The sequence below is a fragment of the Vigna radiata genome, chromosome 6 (genome assembly GCF_000741045.1).
Source record: "Vigna radiata var. radiata cultivar VC1973A chromosome 6, Vradiata_ver6, whole genome shotgun sequence".
Lineage (NCBI taxonomy): Eukaryota > Viridiplantae > Streptophyta > Magnoliopsida > Fabales > Fabaceae > Vigna > Vigna radiata.
Genome location: NC_028356.1, coordinates 977,460 through 989,098, shown reverse-complemented (window position 1 = coordinate 989,098; position 11,639 = coordinate 977,460). Strand labels below are relative to the sequence as shown.

Sequence of the window (11,639 nt, the reverse complement as noted above, 5' to 3'; positions counted from 1 at the left end):
TCGATGATTAAATATTAAGAGGATCACGTTTTGAATTTACATAATTGAACACTTGAAAATATAAGTAAAAAAATAAATAATAAATAAATAAAAATATTTTAAAAAAATAAATAATCAATGTATGGCTAAAAGAATGCTTATTCCATTCTTCCATTTTCTCTTCACTCTCTCGCTGGAAGTCAACTGATGGCAGAGTAGAGTGTTGAATTTGTTGAGTCTTCGGAATCGGCGCTGAGTCCATGGCTGACTCGGACAACGACTCGGAGGGAGCGCAGAACGCGGGAAACAGCAGCTTCAGCGACTTATCGCCTCGGGAACAGGAACGCTTCCTGCCACTCGCCAACGTAACCAGGCTCATGAAAAGGGCTATACCGGCGAACGCCAAGATCTCCAAGCACACCAAAAAGACCATGCTGGAATGCGTGTCGGAGTTCATAATTTTCATAACCGACGAAGCTTCCGACAAGTGCCAGCGCGAGAAGCGCAAGACAATCAACGGCGATGACCTTCTGTGGGCCATGACCTCCTTAGGATTCGAGGACTACGCCAAGTTTCTCAAAATTTACCTCCAGCGATTCCGCGAGATCGAGGGAGAGAAGACCGTCGCCGCACGAGACAAGGACGCCGCCTCCTCCTCCTCCGTGAGCGGCTACGACTACTCCCCGTCCTCCGCCGCCGCCATGATGCATCATCTGTGAGATCCCAAAATATTTACGATAAAACATATTTTCTTCTTTCTCCAGTAGTGTATTGATGTATTTAAGATGTGATTCTGTATTTTATTAAATTACCATGGTATGTAGATTTTTTTTATACATTCGAAAATACCCATCCAATACAGCCTATGAATTAGACAGTAGACATAATTTTTGGTTTTGGCTAATGAAAACGTAATCCCTTTCTTTCCTCTCTTCCATTATGAAAGTTGTCTTCTTTTCCCCTCACTCCTACCCTTTCCTTTCTTTTCAGCTTAGCAACTTTATGTTTTGAGTTCCAACCAAACTAATCACCTAATAATCAAATGAAACAAACCATGCACAGAACTTGAATGTAGGTTATGGAGACATTAGGCGTGAATTAAAGAAATTGGTTCCTTCTTTGATTGAAAACGTCCAAACATAGGAGCTGCTAGCTTCAAGGATAAAACCTTAATTTCCCCTTAATGATAATTAACGAAAATAATAAGGAAAACAGGAAAAACAGAAGAGAGAAGGTTGGTCTAAGATAGGAAGAAGTAAGCAAAGAGGTTGGACAATCTGTAGATACCTTAGATAGTGTAGACGAGTTGGAGCTGCTAATTTTCGTTGAGGAGAACCAAGGAATCCAGGTAGGAGAGCTAACATATGCTTGAATTGTATGGATACTTGAAATTGTTGATCTGTGAAATGTGTTCTGATGATATAGTTGATGTAAGATAGCATAGTTGCTTGGCTTGTGTGTATGCTCTGCTTCATGATTTTGGTTGAAATGTATATTCTAACTTTGAGATGGATGGACTAGAAGGATGAATGACCGAATAATATGGCTTTCAAATACCTTATAACTCTGCATTTGGAAAGAAAGGAGAGTTTGATTGTCAATATATTGTGTGTGGCGATTAGAACTCTCGGTTTGTTTCCCTTAGATGCTCTAATGAGATTAAAATCTCTTGTATGTCTTGAAGCCGTATAGAATTATTGGATAGTGGCCCTACATCCATTTATTCATGGCATGACTTTTATATCCTGAAGAATTATGGTTTCATATGGATCACTGAGGTTGATGGTTAATCTTAATGGTTCTGCCACTCGGTACATATATTTTATTGTTCTTTGACTATGCCTTTCGGTGCAATATCACTTCCTATATGCTGACCAACTCTTTGTTTCTGATCTTATGTATGTGAAAAGCCAAAAAGAGTGAAAACTTCAGATTCCTTTTATTAACAGTTTTGTAACTCTGCAGAATTTTACTGTTATAAATAATTTGGTTTCTTCACTCATCTATGAGTGAACTGGCTGACTTAATTTTCTTATGGCAAGTCTGAATTGAGTGGCAATACTATGTTGTTTTGTGTGTCTTTTAAAAAAAAATTCCAAGCATGGCTGATATGTATATGGTGGGGGTCTTTTATTTGAACAAGCCTGTTTGTTCTCTCTCGGTGCAACTTTGATTTCCACCATCCAGTACCTGTTCTGATTTTTATTTAATGAAAATAAGAAGCTTATCCTTTGAACTAAGTTAGATAATGAACTACGCGGGCAGTTTTGGTCCCTTTCTTGGTATAAGTAATCAAATGAATAATTTAGTTAAAGTAGTTAAACTTGTGAGTAACAAGCACTAGTATATTTTTCAATCTGTTCTGGTAAGTGGTAAATAAGTTAAAGTTAAAGTGTAAGACATAGATTCTGGTAATGTTTAGAATAAATTCTTTTATATATATATATATATATATATATATATATATAATTGAAGTTATAATAAATTAAGTTTATTTAAAATTCTCAAACTTTATCTCTACACTTTGTTTAGTATTTGATACGCCTTATTAAATTTGTAATGAGTTTTCTTGCCATAAAATTTTCAATTTATTCTTAATCCATAAAACTTGAATTTTGCTGTAATTTTTTACATACAAAGTAGGGGTGTTACATCATCCAGGACATGTCTATGGGTTGTAAGAATAACGATACATGTTTCAACTGATCAATTTTCGAAGAAGATGAATAATGTTTGACTTAATTTAAATGTTAAGGCAAACAGTCATGATTAAAAAGGACGAAATAATATGTCAAATACTTAAATTATAACATGTGTTTTGACAAATATTACATTTCAGCACATTTTAATGTTTTTTTTACTTAAAAAAAGGTTTATTTATTACAAGTTTTAAAAAATAACATCAAACAACTTAAAACTTAAGGATGAAACTAAGATTTCAACACAAATATAAAGATGATTTAAGAGTTTTAACCTAAAAAAATTATCTCCTAAAAAAATTATCTCATTAATACGAATGAAGCTTGTAAATATTGAATGAATAAAAATAAGTAAAAAAAGAATACAAAGTCTGTGAAATAAAAAGAGAGACTTAATTCCTAATTTGATCATTTAATTTCATTCGAATTTTTACAAAAATCACTAGTTATTAGTTTTATCAATTTAGTTTTGTAGTTTTTTAAAAATATTAAATTTGGTATATTTTTTTTATAATTTAGTTGGTGGTTGCTTTCTTGCTTGAGCATGAATGGCGGTCTAAGAAAAGTAAACTTACAATTCTAATGGAATGGAAAAAGAAAAATAGTTAAAGGACCAACGAACAACCAAAATAACCTAATTGAATGTCTTTAAAAAACTAAATGACTAAATTTGATGTTTTTAAAAGAATTAAACAACTAAATTTAACTTTTTTTAAAAATGTAAATGACTAAACTTGGAAAACTAATAATTGTGAAGATGTTTTGAAAATTCAAATTAAATTAGAGGACCATATTAAAAATTAATTAAGTTAAAAATAAATGAATGCTTTTCAAAGAGAATGAAATTAAGGAGAAGAGACATTTGAAAAGAAATTGGTTAGGTTACCAAATATAACAATGCAATGACGTAAAAAAATGGATATTTCTCCTATGATTAATACAATTATTAAATGGTTTAATGGCTTCTTTTGTCCCCAGTTTGGTTGAAGTGTGTTAAATTCGTCTTTTTTAGAAAAAAGTCAATTTTGTCCCCATATAGAAAAAATTTGTGTCAATTAAGTCATCTCCGTTAAATACAAACTAATGGTGTTAAAAACTTAAAGTGAGTTTTGAATAATAACTACTTCATGGGTCTGATCCCTGATATTGCAGTATATAAAGTGAGTTTTGAACTAATGGTGTTAAAAACTTAAAGTGAGTTTTGAACAATAACTACTTCATGGGTCTGATCCCTGATATTGCAGTGGATAAAGTGAGTTTTGAAAGCAATGATTTTTAACGGAGATGACTTGATTCACACAAATTTTTTCTATATGGGACGAAATTGACATTTTTCTAAAAGGGGGACGAATTTGACACACTTCAACCAAACTGGGGACAAAAAAAGCAATTAAACCTTATTAAATTAATAATAAAATGGAAATAATAATGTAAAATTAAAACAAAACAAAACATACTCATTTTATTTTTATTATGGATTGAGAAATTGATAAGGTTGGTATATATTAAAGATAAGGAAATGACATCACAACATTGTATTGAAAAAAGTAGGTTTAATACCTCTATTGGTCCTCTTATTTGTCAACTAATCTCATTTTGGTCCTCAAGTTTGCAACAGTCTCAATTTAGTCACAATATTTGAAAATATGAACACATTATATCTCATCCGTTAAGTGGTAGCAGACGACGTTAATTTGAGCTGACTTGTATATTTTTTTTTTATGTTTTAAAATTATTAAATCCATGTGGCGGTATTCCTTCTTCTTCCCTCAATCAGTGATCACTCACTCCTCCGACCATGCTTCCTTTCCATTCCCACCCTCAAACCCTCATTCCCCATACACACACCCTTTCTTCCTCTTAAACTAAAACCTCCATTAACACAAAGGGTCATCGTTACAATTTTTATTTTTCCTGGAAAATTTATTTTCTGTAAACCACCATAGTCAACCACCATAGTCATCTCCAATAATGTGTGCATCTCTGAATCAGACGAGTGAGTGGAAAAGACAATGAAAAAAAACACAATATAAAATGGCAGCACCACCAAATATCAATAACTAGGAGCCTTTAAGCATCCAATGTGACATCCATTACCACTGACCAACACCAATTTCGTAATTCCTTCCTCACCAATCAGTTTAAACAATATATTCAGACCAAACAAACACAACGCAAATGACGAACTTGTCTATGGGCTCTTAATCGAAATCATCGTCATCAATTATTTCTTTATTCCCTTCACACTCACAACCCAACAACTACAATCTCAATCTCTATCCCATTTTAACGCAACCCCTTTTGATTCTAGCGACTATTTATACTCAGTATATTCGTCGTTCGTAACAATCCGAAAAAAAACCTCGTCGCTGTTGCGGCCTTCGAACTCTTCTGAAGCGGAAGATTTGAAACCAGCGTCTCCAGAAGCTCCTTCTGCTCCGTTTCTGTCACAACGGATGACGACGACGAAGGTAACGACAACGGCTTCCGATTCGATCTTGAAACACCAGGAATGTACTTCTTAGCATAATACATCACGTAGGTTTCAATAATCTCAGGACTCAGCTCCGCAATTTTCATCGCAAGAATCAATCTCTTGAACAGAGGCAAACGCAGAAGCGCCAGATCTTCAAACCAAGAATCGCCGTGACCGGCGCCAACCTTTCTTCTTCCTACACCGTCAATTCCATTCCAGAGGACTTGTTTGGAAGCAGTAGTGGCGTCACTCACCGGCCACCCAAACAATGCAGGATCCGCAGACGAAGCTCTGGAAACCACATAATCAACGCACCTTTGCGTGATTCCAAGCGTTTCCGCCATAAGCATCAAGGAGTCACAAGATTTTAGGGTTTTGATGGAGTCCTTGAGGCTCTTGAGCACGTGCTGCGAGAGGAACCTAAATCCCTAAATCCCAATTGCCACGTAAAAAAAAATAACACCTCACCACATTCTCATTCCAATACGTGGACAACACTTAACGCCGTCTGCTACCACTTAACGGATGGGATACAATGTGTTCATATTTTCAAAAATTGTGACTAAATTGAGACTGTTGCAAACTTGAGGACCAAAATGAGATTAGTTAACAAATCAGAGGACCAATGGAGATATTAAGCCAAAAAAGTATCCAAGAATGAGTTATATTAAACAAGACAAACTTAAACAAAAAACTAAATCGACAAAGAAAGAGAGAAAACAAGAATCAGTTAAATAACATTGTGGAGGACCAAATAACAATTTATTACTCGTAGATCATTAAACTAGTTGCGTGGTAACGGGTTATTAACCTATTTTTTACTTGAGTTTTTTCATGAGAAGGAATGAAAGGATTCACTAGACAGGAAAAAAAACATATAAAGAAAAGAAAATATAGGTGAAAATATGTTCTTGGTTCCTTAACTTTTATTGAAAGTTGAAATTAATTGTTTTTTAAACTTTAATCTAATTTAGTCTCTCAACTTTAAAAATATATGAATTTAATTCATTTAACTAAATTTTGTTAAATTTGATTGATATTTCAAATATATTTTTCAACTAACATAGTCTATCAAACAATTCAAACAACTCAAAAATTATATAAAATGCATTTGAAACATCAATTAAACTTAGCGAAATTGATATAAAAACACAAAATTTACACATTAAAGTTAAAAAATTAAATTAAATTAAAGTTTAAAAAAACAATTAATTTCAATTTTCAAACATAAAAACATTTAATCCAAAAAATACAAGTAGTTCACGAAAATAAAAAACATATAAAAAATGTCACATAACATTTAATCTCTTAAAAGAAAAACTCCTTTCTAAATATAAAAGTGGGTTTAAATGCATTAAGTACTTGATACCGTAAGTTATGTATCTAATAATCGTTCCAACACTTAATCAAGTTTGTAGAAACTATTTTCTAAATGATCATATAGAAAAATCACTCATGAAAAAAGAATTTACGTCACCTTTCTAGCATATTGATTAGCTCAAATACTCGATTATACAATAAAGAAAATGAATTCATTCATCATCTTCCTTCCTATAATTTGTTTTCAGCAAAAGAAAAATGATGCATGAGAAAATAAAAGAGACGAACAAATAATTGGAAACAAAAGGTAAAAGACGTGAAATTAAAGGAATGATGCATTGGTGGGTGACCAATGCAAAGTCACCATTAAGTATAACTAAACCAGTGTCATCCATTTCCTTAAAGCCCTTTGTCTCTGTATCATTTAACTATTACTCATTATTTTTCAACCTTTTACCTACTATATCTTTCAAGGTTATTATTGGAAATTTTCCTATTTTTTATTTTTATATCTTTTTTTCTTCTTTTAGAAACTGACATAAAATCTCTTCTTTTTTTATTTTTAATAATATTAAAAAAATAATGTACTATCTAATTTAGGAATCCATGGTATCAGTTATTATTATTCAAAGTCACACACCGATTGTTCAAAAAAGTTAATTTATATTATATAAATGAATGTAAACTTCATCTTATAAATTGATTTTATAAAATTGAATTAAACTTAGAATCCATTTATAACAATTCTAAATATAATAATTTTTTAATTATTATAATATCTCACGTGTGTAAATATAAAGCTCAATAAAAAAAAATGTTTGAGTTTTAGGTATTGAAAAAACATGGGAGAAACGTGGTTTAATGGCAACATGGCAATGATTTTGGAATGTATGTCTTATATTCCGAGTTTAGATAGATATTTGGAAAATCTAATTTTGCTTCTAAAGGAAGAAAACCATTCCTTCAGTCCACTCTACCGAACAACTAATTATTCACCTTCTAATAATTTATTATGCTATTTCCTTGTGGACACTCACACTCCAATGAATGCAAAATTATAATTAACTACAAAGGTTTTTTAATCTTAAAATTAATAATAATTTTTTGGCAAAATATAAACTTTTTTATATTTTTTCGTTCCTCAAATTGGAAGAATAGGAAAACCAAACTTTGTCGAATATTTTATTATTTTGATATAACAACATTTTTTTAATTTACTCTTTTATCCTTTTTTTTTCTTTTATCAGCGTGAAACGGCAACGAGATCATGGATAAAAGGTTTGAAGTCAGTGCTGAGTGGGCGATTAGACAGTCCAAGTCAGAGTGGAACATGTAGCGGATACGAAACCAGCGGTCCAGATCGTTGCTCCATCGTCAAATCCAATGGTCAAAAAGCCCTCCGTGCAAGCACACACTTATCGACTAACAACGGTGAAGAAGGGTCCACGTGTCCAGCGGATAGAGGCTTATTAAGCCTCTGATCCAACGGACCCTGCTCATTCCATTCTTCCATTTTCTCTTCACTCTCTCTCGCTGGAAGTCAACTGAAGGCAGAGTAGAGTGTTGAATTTGTTGAGCCTTCGGAATCCGCGCCGAGTCCATGGCTGACTCGGACAACGACTCGGGAGGAGCGCAGAACGCGGGGAACAGCGGCTTCAGCGAGTTATCGCCTCGGGAACAGGACCGCTTCCTTCCAATCGCCAACGTAAGCAGGATCATGAAAAAGGCTCTGCCGGCGAACGCCAAGATCTCCAAGGACGCCAAAGAGACCGTGCAGGAATGCGTGTCGGAGTTCATAAGTTTCATAACCGGCGAAGCTTCCGACAAGTGCCAGCGCGAGAAGCGCAAGACAATCAACGGCGATGACCTTCTGTGGGCGATGACCACCTTAGGATTCGAGGACTACGTGGAGCCTCTCAAAATTTACCTCCAGCGCTTCCGCGAGATCGAGGGAGAGAAGACCGTCGCCGCACGCGACAAGGACGCCGCCGCCTCCTCCTCCGTGAGCGGCTACGACTACTCCCCGTCCTCCGCCGCCGCCATGATGCATCATCCGGGCCACGTCTACGGGTCCCCCGCGTTCCATCAAGTGAGTGCCCCTCCCGTTATGGGTAAGCCTGGACCTGGGCCTGGGCCTGGTCCCGGGCCCAGTTATCCTGCCCCTGGTAGACCCAGATAATAGATACACACATACATCTACGTGGTCCTCCATTTGCCACTCCTTTTTCTTATTAGTATATTAATTTTGAAATCATAAAACGGCATATGCATGACTCATCATCATCATCATCATAACAAAGACTAATGCTTCATTAATTAATTATTTAATTAAACTTTGAAGTGAAGAAAATTGAAGGAATTTTTGATTGGGGTTGTGCACGCACTCTGTAAAGTTAAGACAGTGACGAGTGGGTGGGTTAGTGATGTTACTGTTATTGTTTCTATCATACTACCTATAGTACTTCTTAAATCTTTTCTTATTTTTTTATTTTTGTACCATATGTAATGTATTATTACTATTTCTTAGTTATCATTGTTTATTTACCTCCAATGCAATTTCTCAAACATTCCAAATCATCTCTAACAAACAACAAAACATACTAAAGTCATCACTGTTTGCTCAATGATTTTCATCTTCAAAGGCAAATTCAAACCACAATTCTCATAAAATATCTACTTAAATAAAAGATAATCATATTTTAATAATATTTTTTTTACAATATTTTAATATCATTTATATGTTTTTTTTATTAATTTAAAATTATTTCACAGTCAATTATAATAATTATAAATATCGTTTTAAATCATAAAATGACACAAAAGAGTGTTAATATGTTATAAAAAAAAAATATCATTGTCCTAATAAAAAATGTCACTTTTACTTTATGTCCACCTTTGTTTTTCTTGTTCCATTATTTTCTTCGTGCCTTACTTTTGGTCAGTGTTTTCTAGTGAAGTTGTCATGGGTTTGTTACGAGCCCAGAAAGCCCAAAACTACACAAGAAAGCCCAAATCACGCGTTTATTAGCATTTTCTTCAGCTAATCAACCTTTGATCAAATATAAGACTGGTAATTAGAGTTTGGAACGTTTATAAACAGATCTAATTCAATGACAATTAGAAAAATGAACATTTTATAATATTAATAATTTTTTTATGAATATTTGTAAAATTCAAAGAGAAATATAGAAAAAATAAGAACATTCCTGATTTGAAGCACATTAGAGAATACTTAAGTTAAAACAGTCGTGTTCTTTGATTATGAGAATTAGCGTTTTATTTATAAGAAAAAAGAAGTTACAACTTGTTTTTATTTTTTAAATCATTAAAAATTTTAGTTAAGAAGATAAAAAACTAAAAGAATTACACAAATAATTAATAAAAATTATATGAATAATAACGATAAGTTTATACAAAGATAAAAAAATGTCAATAATAATAAATAGAATACAAAAGATTATGTTGGTCCATGATCACTATGTAATAAAGCTTATCGTTTTGAGTATTCAATCTCATTCCATTTATAACTCTAGAATCAAATCTTTAACTGATTGATTGATATTCAGAGGATTACATAGAAATCGACCATTCCTAAATAGTACAATTTTATATGAAGCAAAATATATTACAATATTTTATGTATAAACTTTTTATTATATTTACTACATATTTTATCATTTATTTGTTTAATGTTCTTTTCAAAAGTAAAGATTAAACCGAGTGCTTTAAATTAAATGGATGGAAAGACGAATTAAAAAAATCAAAAAAATTGTGTGGACAATTCTTTTATTCAAAATCAATTCAATCTAATATGCAGAATAATTTTTGTTTATTTGCATTTTTATTTTATTTTTGAATGTCACCATTCTTATTTAATTCTCATTTGGTTAAAATCAGACAAAAAAAGCTTTAGTATTTATAACATAATGGAATTTTCTTGGTATTTAAATAATTCGAATAGTGGAAAATTGTAATTGATGAAAACAAATGATGAGAAAACAATAACTATTTTATGTTTTACGAAAAATATCTTCTTACAATAACATAAAAATATTGATTTGAGGTTTAAGGTTTATTGTACAAAAATTTCTATTATTTAGGACCAAGGAGATAAGATATTTATAATTTTTTTCACGAACTCAAGGAAAAGATATTTTTGAAATGTTGTTGAAATAAGAAAGATCATGAGATGTTATGTAAACTTGTCAATCTTCTTCTCACACCTCATCTTCTGTACCCATTTGGCATAACAGTATCCAAGATCGAATCTTTGGTCGGAACATGGCTTGCTCCACCTTCCTCTGCCCCGTAGCTTCTACCTTCTCACAAAAACCACTTCAATCTACCTTTCTGCATTCCTCCGTCAACCCCTCTTTTCTCACACTCAACATTCTTCCAAAAAAATTGAGAAAACCCCATCAACTGAGAAACCTTGTAGTGGCCAAATCCAATGACAGTGATTCTGCCGATGTTCCTGACCGTTTAATTTCCGCACTCTGTTACTTTTACCCTTTCTTTGATGGCATACAGTATGGAAAGTATGCAATCACTCAGTTCTACCCTGTTCAGGCCATTATTCAACCACTGGTGCCTGCAATAAGAGTTTTCAAGAGCTTCCCCTTTAATGGGTTTCTAGTGTTTTTGACCCTTTATTTTGTTGTGGTGAGAAACCCCAATTTCAGTAGGTATGTGAGGTTCAACACTATGCAAGCCATTGTCCTTGATGTGCTGTTGATTTTCCCTGACCTCTTGGAAAGAGGGTTTAATCCCAGGGATGGGTTGGGGTTGGATTTGATGATGAGTTTGGATAGCACCGTGTTCTTTTTCCTCTTGGTGTGCTTGATCTATGGTTCTTCTTCGTGCTTGGTGGGTCAAATCCCCAGATTGCCCATTGTTGCTGAGGCAGCTGACAGGCAGGTTCTTTGAATCACCGACCAATTATTCATAATTTACTTGTATAGCAAAGCAACTTAAGCCTAGGCAGTGGAGAAGTTTGCTTTTTCACTTCCTAAATAGCTATCCTAGAAAACTTCCTTGAAACGAATTTTAGTTGTTTGTTACATTTCTGGATTCTAGTATGTCTTTCTAAATCGGGATTGGATTATTGCAAGACGATGAGAAGCTTCCCTTTCTACATTTTAATTGAATTCAATGTTATTTCTCTC

At 33.3% G+C, this 11,639-nt stretch overlaps 3 protein-coding genes across 3 annotated transcripts; all 3 read left to right on the top strand.

Annotated features, from left to right (window-relative positions):
* Positions 1–129: 129 nt before the first annotated feature.
* Positions 130–1,200, top strand: LOC106764598 (nuclear transcription factor Y subunit B-2-like). Its single transcript, XM_014648879.2, has one exon. It carries the CDS (start codon positions 240–242, stop codon positions 696–698), a length of 459 nt encoding a protein of 152 aa, XP_014504365.1. The 5' UTR covers positions 130–239; the 3' UTR covers positions 699–1,200.
* A 6,599-nt stretch (positions 1,201–7,799) lies between these two features.
* LOC106764597 (nuclear transcription factor Y subunit B-3) lies at positions 7,800–9,025 on the top strand. The gene has a single exon (XM_014648878.2). The coding sequence runs from the start codon at positions 8,075–8,077 to the stop codon at positions 8,651–8,653; it is 579 nt and encodes a 192-aa protein (XP_014504364.1). The 5' UTR covers positions 7,800–8,074; the 3' UTR covers positions 8,654–9,025.
* Positions 9,026–10,599: 1,574 nt separating this feature from the next.
* LOC106764131 (protein TIC 20-v, chloroplastic) lies at positions 10,600–11,639 on the top strand. Its single transcript, XM_014648361.2, has one exon. It carries the CDS (start codon positions 10,756–10,758, stop codon positions 11,398–11,400), a length of 645 nt encoding a protein of 214 aa, XP_014503847.1. The 5' UTR covers positions 10,600–10,755; the 3' UTR covers positions 11,401–11,639.